The sequence below is a fragment of the Rissa tridactyla genome, chromosome 23 (assembly GCF_028500815.1).
Source record: "Rissa tridactyla isolate bRisTri1 chromosome 23, bRisTri1.patW.cur.20221130, whole genome shotgun sequence".
Classification (NCBI taxonomy): Eukaryota; Metazoa; Chordata; class Aves; order Charadriiformes; family Laridae; genus Rissa; species Rissa tridactyla.
This window is the reverse complement of record NC_071488.1, coordinates 2,312,703-2,331,097: the sequence shown is the minus strand read 5'-3', so window position 1 is coordinate 2,331,097 and position 18,395 is coordinate 2,312,703. Positions and strand designations below refer to the sequence as shown.

Genomic DNA, 18,395 nt, shown 5'->3' with positions numbered 1-18,395 from the left:
CGTGGGCGGGCTGGAGAGGTGGGTCCCTGCCGACCTCGCGGAGTTCAACCAAGCGCAAGGTCCTGCACCTGGGTCGGGGCAATCCCAGGCACCGACACAGGCTGGGCAGCGACTGGCTCGAGAGCAGCCCCGGAGAGAAGGACGTGGGGGGTGCCGGCGGACGAGAGGCTCCACATGAGCCGTCAGCGCGCGCTCGCAGCCCAGAAAGCCCATCATACCCTGGGCTCCATGGGGAGAAGCGTGGCCAGCAGGGCGAGGGAGGTGATTCTCCCCCTCTACTCCACTCTCGTGAGACCCCGCCTGGAGTCTCGCCTCCAATTCTGGAGCCTCTACGACAAGAGAGATATGGACGCGCTGGAACGTGTCCAGAGAAGGGCCACGAGGATGATCAGAGGGCTGGAGCACCTCTCCCACGGGGACAGAGTTGGGGTTGTTCAGTCTGGAGAAAAGAAGGCTCCGAGGAGACCTTACAGTGGCCTACCAGGATCTGAAGGGGGGCTACAAGAAAGCTGGGGAGGGACTTTTTAGGATGTCGGGTCATGGTAGGACTAGAGGGAATGGGTTAACACTAGAGCTGGGTCGATTCTGGACGTTAGGAAGAAGTTCTTCACCATGAGGGTGGTGAGACACTGGCCCAGGTTGCCCAGAGAGGTGGTGGAAGCCCCATCCCTGGAAGTTTTTAAGGCCAGGCTGGACGGGGCTCTGAGCAACCTGATCTAGCGGGAGGTGTCCCTGCCCACGGCAGGGGGGTTGGAACCAGATGGTCTTTAAGATCCCTTCCAACCCTAACGATTCCGTGATCCTATATTCATTAGGATGACCGACCAGTCTTTTCGCACGCGCGTATGGAATTTTGCCGCGTCGGCAAAACACTTCCGCGTGAGCGTGAGCGTCCCGGTGGTCGTTTGGGTGAGGAGACCCTTCCTCACCTTTATCCTTTTAAGGTATCGAGTCGTCTCAGGACAGTATGAGTTTGCGGTGAGCTTGGCAACTCCTTGAAGATAATGAGGATGTTCTTTGAAGCAGCCGTAACTCTCCTAATTGCTGTAGGAGTACGTACTTGACGTACAGAAGAACCTTGAAGTGATTAACTACTTCTGGTTGTCTCCTCGTTATCGCTATCTGTACCATCAGCTCAGTGGCTGACTATTTTTACACCGCGAGAAAGTCAGTAATTAGCTGTTTTCTCACACAGTGAGAAGGTTAGTAAGAAACAACTATTTTAGAAGGAAAGCAGAGGCCTGTCTTTGGTGACAAAGGTTGCGCCCGTCACCCCTCGTCCTGTCGCCGGGCACCGCTGAGAAAAACCCAGCCCCATCCTCCTGCCACCCCCCCTTGAAGTATTTATAAGCGTTGATAAGATCCCCCCTCGGTCGCCTTTTTTCCAGCCTAAAAAGCCCCAAATCCCTCAGCCTTTCTTCATCGGAGAGGTGTCCCTGTCCCCTCACCATCTCCTCACCCCCTGGTTCCCCCCGGGGGGTGACAACAGGCCTGGGTTGTCCCCCCTGTTGCCTTGGCCGTTTAGATCAACGAGCGTTGCTTTCGTTAAAGGTGTTCGTCTCGTTGCCCTTTTCCCTGACCAACGTCTCGCGGCGGTGGTTTATCTGGAAAGGAAAAAACCTTTTTTCAGCCCAGCCCTGGGAGGAGTGAGGAAAGGTTGGTCTGAGGAGGACGCTGCCGGGAAAGCCCGGCGCCCCCAGGTTTGTGGGGTGAGGGAATTGGTTCCCAGAGAGCGTGAGGACAAGCCAGGGGTTTCCCTCCCCGGCGCCTTGGCCGTGGGAGCCATCCTTGGACCTTGGCCATTTTTGCGGCCGGGGCTACGGCAGGTGGAGGAGGTGAGTGGGGTCCCCGGGGCGCCAGGTCTCTGGGTCCCCGTCCCCGTCGGGTCCCCAAGCACCGGGTCGGTGGGTCCCCCATCCCCGTGGGGTTCCTGAGGCACTGGGTTGGGGGTTCCCCGGCCCCACGGGCTCCCAGGGTGCTATGGCTGGCGGGTCCCCCATCCCCATGGGGTCCCCAAGCACCGGGTCAGTGGGTCCCCCATCCCCGTGGGGTCCCCAGGCACCAGGTCGGTGGGTCTCGTGTCCCCTCAGGGTCTCTGGGGTGCTGGGCCAGTGGGTCCCCCATCCTCGTGGGGTCTCCAGGCACCGGGTCTCTGGGTCCCCCATCCCCGTGGCATCCCCAAGCACCGGGTTGGTGGGTCCCCCATCCCCGTGGGGTCCCCGGGCACTGGGTCTCTGGGTCCCCATCCCCATGGGGTCCCAGGGCACCGGGTCAGTGGGTCTCCTGTCCCCTCAGGGTCTCTGGGGTGCTGGACCAGTGGGTCCCCCATCCTCGTGGGGTCTCCAGGCACCAGGTCTCTGGGTCCCCCATCCCTGTGGCGTCCCCAGGACACTGGGTTGGGTGTTCCCCGGCCCCACGGGCTCCCGGGGTGCTATGGCTGGTGGGTCCCCCAACCCCATGGGGTCCCCAAGCACTGGGTCAGTGGGTCCCCCATCCCCGTGGGGTCCCTGGGCACTGGGTCTCTGGGTCCCCATCCCCATGGCATCCCCAAACACCGGGTCTCTGGGTCCCCGTCCCCATGGGGTCCCCAAGCACCAGGTCTCTGGGTCCCCATCCCCGTGGAGTCCCAGGGCACCGGGTCGGTGGGTCTCCTGTCCCCTCAGGGTCTCTGGGGTGCTGGGCCAGTGGGTCCCCCATCCCTGTGGGGTCTCCAGGCACTGGGGGCCCCGTGGTGCAGCCCCGCTCCTGGGTCCGCTGGCCCCTCTGCGGGCAGGAGCTGAGCCACGGGGTGGGCGCGGGCCTGGGGGGACACGGGGGGTGCCCAGCCCCATGGCAGCCGGCAGGTTTGGGCGGTGGGATATGGGTCCGGGAGTGCTCGCTCCCCGCCAGGGCTGGCCAGTCGCTACGCCGTGGGGCTGGTGGTGGCCGCTTGGCTGGCACCGGCGGGCAGGAGCCCAGCAGGGATGGCGGTGGCAGGAGATGTCGCCAACAGCCCCGTCCAGACGTGAGCGCGGGCAGCGCGGGGGGGCCCGTCTCCCTCCTCCGCGGAGGAGCTCGCGTCGGGAGGGGCGGCGGCACCGTGGTGGGACCCCCACATTGGCACCGGCCCCCGGCACCGCTCTGACCCACAGGTGCCCTCCCGGGGCTCGCTGCGTCATCCTGCCGCTGCAGTCCCTCTTCTTCGGGGCCTTCCTCACCATCGTGTTTTATGACCAGTTTGGTGGGGTGGAGGCGGTGGTGGCCGTGGGGGGGGCACGGGCATGACGTGGGGCCGGTGGGGGGCACCGGGGGCAAGTGGGGGTGGCTGCGTGTCGGCGGTGACGTCCCCGTCGCCCCCGGGTCGGGTCGATCGTCAGGGATGAGACGCCCCCGGCTGAAGGAGAGGAACCGGGAGGGGCTGTGCCCCCCGAAACCCAAACGGGTGCTGCTGCGGGAGGGGTCCGGGCAAGGTGCGTGGGGCCGGGGGGGGGGGCTGCGGGGACGGTGAGGGGGATCCCGGGGGGCTCACGCCTCTCCCCTTCCCCCCAGACAGGCTTCGTGCTCTGCTGGCCCTTCCCCTGGAGCTGCCGCCCCCCAACCCGCTGCCCCCCGGCCCCCGTGTACGGCCCCCCCCTGCCCAGCCGCTGCGTCTGAGCTCCCGGAGGATGCTGGAAACGCCTCGACGGCGGCTTTGCGCCGGGATGCGGAGCCGCCATGGAGCATCACCACCTCCGAACCCAGCACCGTGAGCCCTCTGACACCACCCCCACCACAACCCCCCCCCCCGGGGGTGGGGGAATCTGCCACCCCCAAAGCTGGGGCAGCGCCGAGCTGACGCAGTGCTGAGGTCCCTGGGGCTCCCCGGCAGAGCGGGCACCCAGCCCCGCCATCCCTGGGGTGCAGGGCTCCATGGAGGGGTGTGTATGGGGGGGATTTTCTGCCCCGTGACATCTTTGAGGAGGGGGGGGGGCTGGCAGCGTGGCTGGGCCCTGTGTGCCCTGCAGAGAGGGGGGCAGACCCACGGCCGCCCCGAGGGGCTGCGCGCGGTCGGTCGGGAGGAGGCGCCCAATAAAGTCCCGTTCCGGGCAAAGCTGGCGGTGCCCTGTTTTGGGGGGGGGACACGGGGTTGGAGGGGTGCTGCTGGCACCTTGGGTGGGGGGGAAAAGACGCCGGGGAATGAGAGTGGGAGCGGAGAGGGAGGGTTAACGCGGCCCCGGCTGCGCCCGAGGGCCGCGGCCGTGCCTGGCACCGCCGTGCCCATCACCACGCGCCACGCCAGCCGGCTCCATAAATAGCTTTAAATAACAGCACTGCAATAAATTACAGCTGGGGGGGTGCGCTGGGAGAGGGGGGGTGTGGGAGGTGCTGCAGCCGGTGCTGGGGGGGCCCGGGATCCTGCCCAAGGGACCCCCCGCAGCTCTGCCCGCCGAGGGGCTGAGGTAGATGCGGTTACCTGCACCGGGGGATGCTGCCCCTGCTCCCGGCGGGCGATAAATAACCGAATAAATAGGCGCAGTGGCGCCGAGCCGCGTCCCGGCCGCGCTCCCGCCGCTACTTGTCGCGCCGGCGGTTCCTGAGGATCTCCAGGATCTCGGCTTTTTGCTTCTCCCAGGCCGTCGTCGGCCGCCTCCGCGCCCGGGGCACGAAAAAGCTGTATTTCAAACGCGGCGGGCGCCGCTCGTCCACCACCAGCGCCTGCAGCACCAGGGGCTCCCGCAGCGGCCCCCGGCCGGCCAGCGTCTCGGTGGCCGCCGTTGCCCCGCTGTAGCGCAGGGTCGCGCCGCCGGCCAGCACCACGTCGGTAGGGGAGGGCACCAGGACGAAGCCGCCGTTGAGCAGGGAACCGCCCGATGGCCGCCGCAGCGCCAGGAAAACGTCCTCGCCGCCGGCCGCCGACATCTGCCGGACCAGGAGGTGCGTGGCCCCCGCCGGGATGGTCACCACGTCGTTGTAGCCGTAGCTGCGGGGCACAGGGGGTTGGAAGGAGGGGGGGGGGGGGGTTGGTGGCAGCCTGGGGGTGACGTGCGTGTCCCCAGCCCGCCACCGCCGTCACCCTTGGGGTGCTCACCGGGGTTTGGTGAAGGAGCCGTAGACTTTGGTGCAGCCGGAGCCGTCGCCGCCGCACGTCATGCACTTATCGAACTTCTTCTTGGAGCCGATGACGCGGTCGCAGCCGGCGGGGACGCAGCGGCCCTGCACGCACACCCCGCTGCTCTCGGGGGAGCAGGGCGTCCCGTCGGCCACCTGCAGCGCGGCACGGCCTCAGCGCCCACCGGCGGCACCCGGGGGTGCCCGGTGGGCACGGTTGACGGCGGGGGGGGACACACTCACCCTCGGCTGCAGCACGTGGTAGTAGCCCAGGGTCTGGGACTGGCAAGTCAGCTTGCACTGGTCGCGCTCAGGGACGCCGCTGTAGCGTGGCACCCAGTCTTGGGGGGCCGGGAGCCCCTTGACGAGGTCGGGGCGATGGTTGTAGGCGGCACATTGCTCCTCCCGGAAGGCGAGCGCTGCCGGTGAGGTGGTGGGGTACGGTCAGCAGCCGGTGGCAGCCCGCGGCCACCCCCCCAGCCCCCCGGGGACCGGTGCCATCCCCGCACACCCCCCCTGCCCCGCGCCGGTGCCACTCACGGGTGCTCCCGGGACACTCCTCCACGTTGCAGGACTGGAAGCGGGTGCGTTTGCCCTGGCAGTAGCGGCCGCCGTGGCGCGGCGCCGGCGCGGCGCAGTCGCGGTGGGAGAGTTGGACGCCGCCGCCGCAGGTCCGCGAGCAGCCGCCCCACGGCCCCCACGGCCCCCAGTTGCCATCCACAGGTGTCTGCAGCCGGGCAAACCAAACCCGGGGCGGGGGGGGGGCGGTCAAACCGGTGCCGGCGACTGGACACCGGCCCCGCCGCCCCCCGACGCCGGGACTTACGGTGAGTTCCTGCATGCGACCGGTGCCGACGCAGAGCCCGTCCATGCAGGCCCTGCCGGGCGCGCACGGCGTGCCGTCGGCCCAGGGGAAATGCTTCGTCTGACAGACGGGGCGGCCGCCGACGTGGCCGGTGCACCAGAGCGCGGCGCAGGGCGGCTGCAGGTCGCCGCAGTGCCGCGAGTCGGGCCCGAAGGCGAGCTGGCATTGCCGCAGCACCGGGTAGATGCTGCCCGGCAGCTCCGAGGGCAACCGCAGCCACTCCGGAGGCTGGTCCAGGAGGCAGTGACCTGCGGGGACATGGCACCGCTGCACCGGGGGTCCCCGAGGGCAGCGGGGTGGGACGCGGCTACACCAGGACAGCCCCCCACCCCGCCCCGGCCTCCAGTGCCGGGACGTACCGTGGCCGTTGTCCAAGAAGTCGGTGATGAAGCGGGTGCTGCACGGGGACCACATCTCGCCGGGCTCCAGGGAGGAGAGGACGGGAGCCATGACGCGGCGGGTGGCTCCGGAGCGGCTGTTCAGCTCCCGGCAGGGCTGGGAGTTGTCGTGCAGCATGTTGAAGACGTGGCCTGTGGCCGGGGGACGACGGAGTCAGCCCCTGGCGGGGAGGGGGTCACGGGTGGCAGAGGGTCCCCCCCCCCCCGCCACCCTCCCCACCGGCCTCTGCCGCTCACCCAGCTCGTGGGCGGCCGTGAAAGCCGACTGCAGCCCGTCGTCCTCCACGATGGCGCAGCTCCGCTCGGGGTCGCAGACGGTGCCCACGTCGGCCATGCCCAGCGTGTCGCAGGTGGCCGCCCCGCACAGGTCCTGGGGGCAGGCAGAGTGTGGGGAGGTGGGGGGGGGTGGGTGGGAAAATCGGGGCACCCCCAAACCCAGCCAGCACCCAAACTGCCCGGGGGGGGCCCTGGGGACCCTGCTGGCCCCCCAAACCCATGGACACCCCAGGGGCTTGGCCAGCACCCAAACACCTTGGGGGGGACACCCAGGGACGTCGCCAGCCCCCAGCCACCCTGCAGAACCCCGAAGAGCCCCGCGCCTCCCCCCAGCCGTCACCCCCCCCCTCACCTGCCGGGTGAAGAAGATGGCGGTGTCGAAGTGGAGGGGACTGTCCTCGTCGGGGACGTTGAGCCCTTTTTGCCACTGGCAGAAGTCGCGGAGCATCTGGGCAGCGTTGGAGGTGACGGGGGGCCCGGGGGTGTCCTGGCCCAGCACCACCAGCCGCGTCACCCGCAGCTCCACCGGGTTGCCCAGGCTGCCGTGGCGGAAGGAGCGGGCGGCCGTTGCCAGCACCGTCAGCAGGTACCGCCGCAGCCCCGCGCCGTGGAACCGGGCCATCGACTCGTCCGCCACCACCAGCGTCTCCACATACCGCGGCACCGAGACGAAGCGCTGCCGGGAAGCAGGGAGCTGGGGCAGGGGACCGGTGCCCCCCCTCCCCCCAGCACTGGTGACACCGTGCCAGTGTCCCCCATCACCGTACGTGTCCCCCATCACCGTACATGTCCCTGTCGGTGCCCTCCAGTACCGTGCTGTGCCCGGTGCGCCCCATCGCCTCCAGCCCCACACCAGTGTCCCCCCTCCCTCCTCGGGGGGTCCCGGCCCTGCTCCGGGAGGTGGAGGGGAAGCTCGGCCCGGTCCGCTGTGTCCCCCCCGATCCCGGTCCATCCTGGTCGGGTGTGTCCCGCCTCATCCCGCCCCATCCCGCCCCATCCCAGCCCATCCCGGTCCGATCCATCCTTCCTCATCCCAGTCCGCTGTGTCCCGCCTCATCCCGGCCCATCCCGCTCCATCCCCGTCCACTGTGTCCCGCCCCATCCCGGTCCGCTGTGTCCCGCCTCATCCCAGCCCATCCCAGCCCATCCTGGTCCGCTGTGTCCCGCCTCATCCCGGTCCATCCCGCTCCATCCCCGTCCACTGTGTCCCGCCCCATCCCGGTCCACTGTGTCCCGCCCCATCCCGGTCCGCTGTGTCCCGCCTCATCCCGGTCCATCCCAGCCCATCCCGGTCCGCTGTGTCCCGCCTCATCCCAGCCCATCCCAGCCCATCCCGATCCGATCCATCCCGCCCCATCCCCGTCCGCTGTGTCCCGCCCCATCCCAGCCCATCCCGGTCCGCTGTGTCCTGCCTCGTCCCGCTTCATCCCAGCCCATCCCGGTCCGATCCATCCCGCCCCATCCCGGTCCGCTGTGTCCCGCCTCATCCCGCTTCATCCCAGCCCATCCCGGTCCGATCCATCCCGCCCCATCCCGGTCCGCTGTGTCCCGCCTCATCACGGTCCATCCCAGCCCATCCCGGTCCGTCCCGGTCCGGTCCATCCCGCCCCATCCTACCCATCCCGGTCCGCTGTGTCCCGCCTCATCCCGGTCCATCCCGCCCCATCCCTGTCCGGTGTGTCCCGTCTCCTCCCGGTCCATCCCGTTCTGTCCCGGTCTGGTGCGTCTCACCCCATCCCGCCCCATCCCGCCCCATCCCAGCCCGGCGTGTCCCGCCTCATCACGGTCCATCCCGGTCCGTCCCGGTCCGGTCCATCCCGCCCCATCCCACCCATCCCTGTCCGGTGTGTCCCGATCCATCCCGGTCCGGTGTGTCCAGCCCCATCCCGTCCCATCCCGGTCCGGTCCATCCCGCTCCATCCCACCCATCCCTGTCCGGTGTGTCCCGGTCCATCCCGGTCCGGTGTGTCCAGCCCCATCCCGTCCCATCCCGGTCCGGTCCATCCCGCTCCATCCCGCTCCGCTGCATCCCAGCCCGGCCGTACCTTGGCTCTCCTCGGGGCCGGCCCCACGCGGGCCCGTGTCCCGGTTCCCTCCGGTGCCGTGACGGGACACGCGGGGCCGGGGGCAGCGGCGACAGAGGCGACAGCGGCGACCAGGAGCGCCAGGAGAGCGCGGCGCATGGCCCGGGCACCGCGACAACACGGCGACACCGCGACAGCGGGAGGTGACAGCGGGTCCCGCCGCTCTGTCCCTTTTAACGGGCGGCCCCGGGGGGGGCGGAGCGGAGCGGAGCGGGGCAGCCCCGGCCCCCCCCGCGGCGTTCCGGGAAGGCTGAACCGGTCCCCAGGGAGCGGGGTCGGGCCGGGCTGGGGGATCCCCCTCGCCGGGACCCCCCCGCGCCGGGATTGCCCTCACCGGCACCCCTCCTCCCTGTCCCCTCCACCCTCCTCATCCTCCTCCTCCCTCCCTGTCCCCTCCATCCTCCTCATCCTCTTCATCCCTCCCTGTCCCATCCACCCTCCTCATCCTCCTCCTCCCTCCCTGTCCCCTCCATCCTCCTCATCCTCTTCATCCCTCCCTGTCCCATCCACCCTCCTCATCCTCCTCCTCCCTCCCTGTCCCTTCCACCCTCCTCATCCTCCTCCTCCCTCCCTGTCCCCTCCACCCTCCTCATCCTCTTCATCCCTCCCTGTCCCCTCCACCCTCCTCATCCTCCTCCTCCCTCCCTGTCCCTTCCACCCTCCTCATCCTCCTCCTCCCTCCCTGTCCCCTCCACCCTCCTCATCCTCTTCATCCCTCCCTGTCCCCTCCACCCTCCTCATCTTCCTCCTCCCTCCCTGTCCCCTCCACCCTCCTCATGCTCTTCCTCCCTCACCATCCCCTCCAGCCTCCCCATCCTCTCCATCCCTCCCCGTCCCCTCCATCCCGGCCCGTCCGGTGGCAGCCCCTCCGTCCCCTCCCCATGTCCGCCCTTCCCAGCAGGGCCACCCGCTGTCTCACACCCGAGTCACCTCCTGGCCCCCGGCCGGGCCAGGCAGGACACAGGGCCACATCCTGCTTCCTCCCTTCTTGGAAAGAGGGGGCTTGGCCCGGATGCCCTTCCTGCCCAGCACCCCCAGTACCCCCAGTGCCACCAGTACCCCCATCCGGGGGTGCCCTGCGTGGTCCTGGGTGCTGCCGTGCCCCGGTGCCGGTGCCATCCCCGCTGTCCCCGGGACAACAACAGGGTGACGCGGCTCCACACAAAGGGAGCCGGCGGCACCCGGCGCCGCTGCACAAAGGGCCTCTGTGCCGGTGCCGCGCCGGTGCCCGGCTGCACCCATGGGACCCCGCCGGCACCACAGCCCGGCCTGCCGGGGCTGGCACCCGCCCGGCGCCCACCGGCGCCCGGGAGCGGCGTCGCCGGCGAGTGCGGAGCTCACCGGGAGCCACCCCAGCACCTGCTGCAGCGGCACATGCAGCATCCGCCGGAGCTGGCATCCCATGGGCCGTGGCATCCGCCGGCTCCGGCATCCGGCACAGCTGGCATCCCTGGGACCTGACATCTGCTCTGGCCGACATCCGCCACCTCCAGCATCCGCCATGTGCAGCTTCCGCCAGCTCCGGCATCCGCCAGCTCCGGCATTCCCAGCTCCAGTATCCCCAGCTCCGGCATTCCTAGTTCCACTATCCCCAGCTCCAGCATCCGCCAGCTCCAGCATTCCCACCTCCATCATCCCCAGCTCCAGTGTCCCCAGTTCCAATACCCCCAGCTCCAGTATCCCCCAGCTCCCGTATAACCCAATTACAGCATCCCCAGTTACAGTATCCCCAGTTCCAGTATCCTCAGCTCCAGCATTCCCAGCTCCGGCATTCCCAGCTCCAGCATCCCCAGTTCCAATATCCTCAGCTCCAGTATCCCCCAGCTCCAACATCCCAATCTCCAATATGCCCCATCTCCAGTATAACCCAGTTCCAGCACCCCCAGTTCCACTATTCCCATCCTCGGTATCCCCAGTTCCGGTATCCCCAGTTCCAGTATCCCCAGTTCAGGTATCCCCATCCCCAGTATAACCCAGTTCCAGTATCTCCAGTTCCAGTATTCCCAGCTCCAGCATCCCCCAGCTCCAGTATCCTCAGTTCCAGTAGCCCCATCCCCAGTACCCTCAGTTCCAGTATCCCCATCCCCAGTATCCCCATCCCCAGTATAACCCAGTTCCAGTGTCCTCATCCCCAGTACAACCCATCCCCAGTATCCCCAGTTCCAGTATCCCCATCCCCAGTATCCTCATCCCCAGTATAACCCAGTTCCAGTGTCCTCATCCCCAGTACAACCCATCCCCCGCATCCCCCAGCTCCAGTATCCCCAGTTCCAGTATCCTCAGTTCCAGCATCCCCATCCCCAGTACCCCCAGTTCCAGTATCCCCATCCCCAGCATAACCCAGTTCCAGTACCCTCAACCCCAGTACAACCCATCCCCAGTATCCCCAGTTCCAGTGTCCTCATCCCCAGTACAACCCATCCCCAGTATCCCCAGTTCCAATATCCCCATCCCCAGTATCCCCAGTTCCAGTATCCCCAGTTCCAGTATCCCCATCCCCAGTATAACCCAGTTCCAGTACCCTCAACCCCAGTACAACCCATCCCCAGTATAACCCAGTTCCAGTATCCCCATCCCCAGTACAACCCATCCGCAGTATCCCCAGTTCCAATATCCCCATCCCCAGTATAACCCAGTTCCAATATCCCCATCCCCAGTATCCCCAGTTCCAATATCCTCATCCCCAGTATCCCCAGTTCGAGTGTCCCCATCCCCAGTATAACCCAGTTCCAGTACCCCCAGCTCCATTATCCTCAGTCCCGGTGTCCCCAGCTCCAGTCTCCCCCCGCCGTGGGGCACCCTTGGGTGCTGGCGGGGGCTGGGCGGGCTCCTCCAGCCCCAGCCCCCCCCCCCCCCCGGGGTGGCCCCACGCCAGGGGGAGGTGGCCAGTGGCCAACATCTGGACGGCATCACCCCGCGCGGCCACCGTGACTCACGCCAGCCCGGGAACAGCCGTGACGTGGGGCCGGGCGGCCGCTGGCGTCACCGGGTTGGGTGACGCAGGGTGTGACCCCGCGGCTGAGGGGACACGGTGGGGTGGGAGGAACGGGGGACACGGAGGGTCCTGGCACGGCCGGGTGGTCCCCGTGTCCCCTTGGAAGGGGGGACAAAGCCAGATGCCGGAGCGTGGGAACTCCCCGAGCCGGAGGGGGGACACAGGGGACAGCTTGGCCAGGACACAGGACGGCGTTGGTCACCCCTACATGGGGACACCGCGGGGGCCAGGGGAGGGGACAGGGGCCACATCCAGCTGCAGCGGTCCCCGGGTGGGGAGGCCGGGGGACATGTGTCCCCCCGCCAGCACTCCAGGACACCCCGCTCCTCCTTCGCCCGGTGCATCCCGCTCACTCCGTCCCTGTCCCCTCCGTCCCCATTCCTGTCCCCTCTCCCCTCTGTCCGTGTCCCCTCCGTCTCCACCCCTGTCCTCTCCATCCCATCCCTGTCCCCTCTGTCCCCTCTCCCCTCTGTCCCCATCCCTGTCCCCTCATCTCCATCCCTGTCCCCTCCATCCCACCTGTGTCCCCTCCATCTCCATCGCTGTCCCCTTGTCCCCATCCCTGTCCCCTCCATCCCCATCCCTGTCCCCTCCATCCCACCCGTGTCCCCTCTGTCCCTATTCCTGGCCCCTCGTCCCCAGCTCTGCCCCCTCCATCCCATCCTTGTCCCTGTCCCCGCCATCCCACCCCTGTCCCCACTGTCTCCGTCCCCTCATCCCTATCCCTGTCCCCTCCCTCCGTCCCGGCCCCGTCCCCCCGGGACCGCCCCGTCCCCGCCGCCGGCCTCTGCCCGGCACAAAGATGGCGGGCGGCTCCAGCAGCCGTTCCCCGGATGTTTCCCTTAGCAAAGATGGCGGCGGAGCCGCCCACAGCCAATATGGCGGCGGGCCCGGCCTTCTCCTGCCCTCCCCAAACATGGCGCCCGGCTCCTCCCCCCCCGCGCCGCGGCGCTGTGGGCGGGGCGGCGCACGCGCGCTGCCAAGGGCAAGATGGCGGCGCTGCGGGCGCTGGGGCGGCTGCGGGCACCTTCGGGGCTGCGGGCGGCGGCGGCGCGGCTGGGCCCTGCCCCGGCCCGGTGAGAGCGGTGGGGAACCGGCACCGGAGGAGGGGACGGGGGAGGCCGGGAGCGGGGTGGGGGGCGGCGGGGCCTGGTCCCTGGCCTGGGCCTCCCCGTGACGGCCCGGCGCCGTCCCGTCCCGTCCCGCAGGTCGGCTCAGCAATGGCAGCCCGATGTGGAATGGGCCCAGCAGTTCGCCGGCGCCGTCATGTACCCGAGCAAGGAGACGGAGAAGTGGGTGCCGCCGCCCTGGAACGGTGAGAGGCGGCGGGGCACGGGGGGGTCGAGCCCTGGGGGGAGCCCCGGAGGGGGGAGGCCGGGGAGCTGGCAGGGTGTTGGGTGGCCTGGGAGGGGGCTGGAGGGGCCCTGAGGCCCTGGGGAGGCCCCTCGTGGGGGAGGCTGAGGCTCTGGGGGGGTGTCAGTTGTCCTGGGTGGTTCCAGGGGGGAGCTCCCTGAGGCCCTCAAGGGTGTCAGGTGCCCTGAGTGGGTCCTGGGGGGACAAGGGGACCCTGAGAAAATGTTGGATGCCCCGGGAGGGCGTCGGGTGGCCTGGGTGGTCCCTGGAGGGGCCCTGAGAGGGTGCTGGGGGCCTGTGGGGACGCTCAGTGGGTTCCAGAGCCAGACTGGGACTCGTTGGAGTCCCTGTGGGTGCTGAGGGCGGTCTGGGAGGCACCTGGGACCCTGTGGGGGCTCGGTGGGTGTCAGCTTGGGGGTGACATGGTGCCTGGGGGTGCCCTGGGTCAGTCTGGAGGCACCTTGGATGCTTGCTGGGGCTCGGCGCTCAGGGGAGGTACCTGTGGCTGGAGCGAGGGCCCAGTGGGTGCTGTGGGGGGGGTCTGGGGGTGTCCTGGGCATTGGGAAGCCGGCTGGTTCCCTGTGCTCCGGGAAAAGCAGGGGCTGAGCCTCCCGGGAGGCAGCGGGAGGCCCTTGGACCCGTCCCAGGGGTCTTGCGTGGGGCCGAGACGGGAGCTGGCGGCGGGGACGGCCGCGTTCCTGATGTCCGTCCAAGCGCTGAGCTCGGCTTGGCCGTCTGTCCGGTGTCCGCGCTGCGTATCTGTGCTGCCGGGAAAGGTCGAGGGCGCTCGGGGGCAGCGGCGCTTCTGGGGATGGACGTTCCTCACTGCCTGACTCTTCTCTTTCCTCCCCCGAGCAGACAAGGACCCTCTGGCTCACAAGAAGGTCTCCAGCTTGACCATAAACTTTGGGCCCCAGCACCCGGCTGCCCACGGGGTGTTGCGGCTGGTGATGGAGCTGAGCGGGGAGACGGTGAAGAAGTGCGACCCCCACGTCGGCCTCCTGCACCGCGGCACCGAGAAGCTCATTGAGTACAAGACCTACCTGCAGGTAAGGTGCAGCGAGCCCCCCCGTGCTTCCCAGTCCCGGGGGGCTGCCGTCTGTCCGCCGGCAGAGCGAGGGGTGTCCTTTTGGGGTGAGGAGACCAGGAGACGCGGGGCGCTTGGATTGGACACATCAGCAGCCTCCTCGGCTCGCTGGGAAAGGATTTATTTGCCTGGCGGGGTTTGTAAACACGCCCTGCTGATTTATTATCCCGATCGGGTTTAACCTTTCGGCTGGCGGGAGAATGGAGCTTGAAATAGCCTGGGGGTGGCGGGGGGGCTGGGGGGGGGAGCGCTGCCTTGGCTGGCCGCTGCGGCTCGCGACGGAGACAGTTCTCAGCTGGTGTGTGCCGAGGTGCAGGATTGGGGCCCTCGCCGGTGTCTGCGAACTGGAAAACTCTCGCCGACGGAGGTTTTGTGTCCTCTTTCACGCCGTATCCCAAGGCAGGGCTGTCCGCTCCAGCCCGGGGCCGGAGCTTTTGGGCTGCCTTCGTGGCTGCTGCCGTCCTCGAAGCGCCCTGAGCCGGGAAGATCCTGTGTCCCGGTGCTCCCCGGCTACGGCGAAGCCTCCGAGCGCTCCTGGCAGTCCCAGGTCTTTGCCGCCGCTCTCAGGGCCAGTTTATTTTTTTTTTTTGGCAGGCGCTGCCCTACTTCGACCGTCTCGACTACGTCTCCATGATGTGCAACGAGCAGGCGTATTCCCTGGCCGTGGAGAAGCTCCTCAACATCCGCCCGCCTCTGCGAGCGCAGTGGATCCGAGGTGAGAGCGGCCCCGGATTGTTGCGGGGGCAGGGGGGGGGGGTGCAGCTCCCTCCCCTCCGCCGAGGGCTCGTAGCTCTGGGCTTTCTGGGGGCTCAGGCCCCGTTGGGGGGCTGGAGGCACTCACCCGCTGCGTTCCCTCCGCCCCCAGTCCTTTTCGCGGAGATAACCCGGCTGCTCAACCACATCATGGCCGTGACCACTCACGCGCTGGACATCGGGGCCATGACCCCCTTCTTCTGGATGTTTGAGGAGAGGGAGAAGGTAAAGGGCAGCGCGGCCGCGTCGGGGGGGGGTCGCCAGGGGGGGCGGATGTGGGGCTCAGCGCTGCCCGTGGGGCTGTGCCGGGGCGGGGGGGGGGGGCGTGCAGCGGGATCTCTTTTGTCCCCGCAGATGTTCGAGTTCTACGAGCGGGTCTCGGGGGCGCGGATGCACGCCGCCTACATCCGTCCCGGTGGGGTGCACCAGGTAAGGGCGGCCGCGCCACGGTCTGCCGGGGGACGTGCGGGGTGTCCCCGTGTCCCCGGGTGGGCGATGGCTCCTCCGGTGTCTCCCCGCCCACGTCCCCGCTGCCACCGGCCGTGCACGGGCTGACCTCCCTCTCCTCCCGCGCAGGACCTGCCCCTGGGGCTGATGGACGACATCTACGAGTTCGTGAAGAATTTTTCCTTGCGGATAGACGAGGTGGAGGAGGTGAGGCGGGACAGGAGCCGGCTTTCTGCGCGAAACCTGGGAGGAGGGGACAGTCCCCGCTTCCCGGCATTCCGAGGGCCGGGTCTCGCGTTGTCTGTCCCCTGGGCACGGCCAGCGTGGGGTTACCCCCGCTGCGGCAGCGGTCACGGGGTGGCAGGAGAAGGGGGCGCGCGGTCGGGGAGGGGCTAACGCCCTGCCGCCCGCAGATGCTCACGAACAACCGCATCTGGAAGAACCGCACGGTCGACATCGGGGTGATCACGGCGGAGGAGGCTCTCAACTACGGCTTCAGGTGGGTGCGGTGGCTCCCGGGGACGATTCGAGGCGGGGGCTCAGCCTTCTGCCACTGCCCAGCTGCGTTGTTCCCCCCCCTCTGCCCTAATCAGAGCCGTCTTGGGGACCGGTGACTGTCAGGACAGTGCTACCCGGTGGCAGCGGCTGTGGCACCGTGTCCCTGCCTGGCTTTACCCACCTGATGTCCCCATGCCGTCCTCCCGTGTCCGCTGCTGAGGGCTGCGGGGTGTGCGCAGGCAGGGGGGACGCGTAGCTGCTTTCCCCTGTGTTGGCATCCGCTTTTGAGGCGCGGGGTGCGGGGCCCGGAGCTGGCGTGGGGCTGGGCCCCCCCCCCCCGTCAGGCTGCTCACCTGCCTCCCTCCGCCCAGCGGGGTGATGCTCCGGGGCTCGGGGATCCACTGGGATCTGCGCAAGACCCAGCCCTACGACGTCTACGACCAGGTGGAGTTCGACGTCCCCATCGGCTCCCGGGGCGACTGCTACGACAGGTACGTGACACCCCGGCTCTGCCGGTGGCCGTGGGGAACCTCGGCGGGGTCCCACGTCCTCCGTGGGGGCTGCGGTGAGGCCGTGGCTGCCCCTCCCGGGAGTCCTGAGCGGCGCCGGGTGTCCCGCAGGTACCTGTGCCGCGTGGAAGAGATGCGGCAGTCGCTGCGTATCATCCTCCAGTGCCTCAACAAGATGCCTGAGGGGGAGATCAAAGTGGACGATGCCAAAATCTCCCCTCCGAAGCGGGCGGAGATGAAGGTAAACACGCTTCCTTCCCCCCCCGCAACCCCCGCGGGGCCTGGCTGCCACCTGCGTGCCAGCACCGGTGAGCAGGAAACGCGGTTTGGTGTAATCAAGACGCTCGCGCTGAGGATTTTGCCGGGGGTCGGTTGTCTGCCGCCGCATCCGTCCCCCGGCTCGGCTGGGGGCTGCCCGGCCTCCTCTGTGCCCGGGGGCTGGGGGCCGGAGGGGGGGTTTGCTGCCCGCTGGAGCCCTGCGTGGTGGGGGGGGGGATCTCCCTGCCCTGCCTCTGCCAGGCCAAAAAGCCGCCCTGGGGAAGGCAGGGGGTGGCAGGGCGGAGAGCCGGCGGTGCCCTGCCTCGTCACCCCACGTGCTGTGGCCAGTGGCCGTGTGAAGGCGGCCACCACCCTGGTTCCCACGCTTGGTTCCCTGTCACCAGCCGCCGAGGCGCGGGCAGGGGACGGGGCAGCGTGTTCTGGCCGCGCGCCCGCCGTGACGGTGGCTTCCTCTCTCCGCAGACCTCCATGGAGTCCCTGATCCATCACTTCAAGCTCTACACGGAGGGCTACCAGGTGCCCCCCGGAGCCACCTACACGGCCATCGAGGCCCCCAAGGTGCCACTTCTCATGACGTTACGGGGGCAGTGGGCTCTGGCACGGTGAAGGGTGTCCTGGTTGCCCTCTTGGAGACATTGCGGCGCTCGTGTCACCGGCTGGGTGGGCTGTCCTGCCCCCAGCACTCTGGGGTCGCCCCAGACTGGTGTGTGTGAGGGCTGGACGCTGCGGCTGGGAGACAGACCCTGCGCCCCCTGGCCGTGTCACCGCGTCACCAGCCCTGTCCCCGTGTCCTTGCAGGGCGAATTCGGGGTTTACCTCGTCTCGGACGGCAGCAGCCGGCCCTACCGCTGCAAGATCAAGGCTCCTGGATTCGCCCACCTGGTAGGAGAGGCCGGGGCGGCCGGCGGCATGGCGGCGCCGGGGCCCGCGGCGAGGGTGGGGTTGGAGCCGGAGGGGACAAACGCAGCCCGGGACGAGCCACCTCCTCGCTGGCGGGCGGGGGTCCGTGGGCTACCCGCTGCGTGTCGCCTCCGGTCCCTCTGGGACCTGTCGTGTCTCTGCCGCTGGGGCTGGTTTCCGTTCTCTGCTGATAACTGACCACTTCCCCGCCCCGCCCCGGCCTCCCGCTGCCGGGGCAGCCCCCTCCCCTGCTGGCCCCGTGGCTACCACGGCCCCGCTGCGGAAGCGGTGAGCCCCGGGAGGCCGAGCTGCCCCCCCTCCCGCCTGAAGGGGCCCGAGGCCGGGGTGATGGGTGCTTTCGGGGGGTGGGGTGGGGGGCTGCAGCCTGACGGGGGTCCCTCTGCTCTGCTTCAGGCCGGGCTGGATCGCATGGCGCAGGGCCACATGCTGGCCGACGTGGTGGCCATCATCGGTACGTTCCCTCCTTGGGCTTGGGGGCTCCTTCCTCATTCCGGGGAGGGGGCAGGGGGTGTGTGTGTGTGTATGTGCTCTTTCCCCATTCCGGGGGAGGCTGGGGGGGGGCTGATTGTGCCCTGATCCCTCTCTCCTTTCCCCCCCACCCCCCCCCCCCCAGGCACGCAGGACATCGTCTTTGGGGAAGTGGATCGGTGATGCGTCGGCCCCGCTGCGCCCGTCTCCCGCTGCGTGTGCAGCTGCGGGCGCTGGGAGCCGCCCCCCCGACCCCCCCCTCGCGCCCCTTCCTCATCTGAGTCAAATAAAGCCAAAAGCGGCTCCTGCCTGTCCAGCGCCTCTGTGTGTGTCCCCCCCCCCGCCAGCGGAACCCCGCCGAAACCCCGCTCTTCCTCCCTCTCCCACCAGAGCTT

At 68.9% G+C, this 18,395-nt stretch overlaps 2 protein-coding genes and 1 long non-coding RNA gene across 3 annotated transcripts; 2 read left to right on the top strand and 1 right to left on the bottom strand.

Annotated features, from left to right (window-relative positions):
- Window positions 1-1,493: 1,493 nt before the first annotated feature.
- On the bottom strand, window positions 1,494-9,014 carry LOC128900967 (A disintegrin and metalloproteinase with thrombospondin motifs 4-like). Its single transcript, XM_054182670.1, has 10 exons — window positions 8,652-9,014; window positions 6,959-7,282; window positions 6,568-6,700; window positions 6,292-6,462; window positions 5,894-6,180; window positions 5,608-5,794; window positions 5,311-5,486; window positions 5,048-5,223; window positions 4,433-4,939; window positions 1,494-1,604 (listed from the first exon to the last, which is right to left on the bottom strand). Exons 1-9 carry the CDS (start codon window positions 8,787-8,789, stop codon window positions 4,531-4,533), a joined length of 2,001 nt encoding a protein of 666 aa, XP_054038645.1. The 5' UTR covers window positions 8,790-9,014; the 3' UTR covers window positions 1,494-1,604; window positions 4,433-4,530.
- LOC128900969 (uncharacterized) lies at window positions 3,586-5,755 on the top strand. Its single transcript, XR_008463388.1, has 3 exons — window positions 3,586-3,896; window positions 4,592-4,893; window positions 5,640-5,755. It is a non-coding gene; the product is annotated as an uncharacterized LOC128900969 (long non-coding RNA).
- Window positions 9,015-12,636: 3,622 nt separating the features above from the next.
- On the top strand, window positions 12,637-18,303 carry LOC128901108 (NADH dehydrogenase [ubiquinone] iron-sulfur protein 2, mitochondrial). Its single transcript, XM_054182910.1, has 14 exons — window positions 12,637-12,761; window positions 12,894-13,000; window positions 13,897-14,087; window positions 14,720-14,840; window positions 14,991-15,103; window positions 15,233-15,307; window positions 15,455-15,532; window positions 15,739-15,824; window positions 16,195-16,314; window positions 16,444-16,573; window positions 17,074-17,169; window positions 17,410-17,493; window positions 17,926-17,983; window positions 18,146-18,303. The coding sequence occupies exons 1-14, from the start codon at window positions 12,676-12,678 to the stop codon at window positions 18,181-18,183; spliced, it is 1,383 nt and encodes a 460-aa protein (XP_054038885.1). The 5' UTR covers window positions 12,637-12,675; the 3' UTR covers window positions 18,184-18,303.
- The last annotated feature ends 92 nt before the right edge of the window (window positions 18,304-18,395 follow it).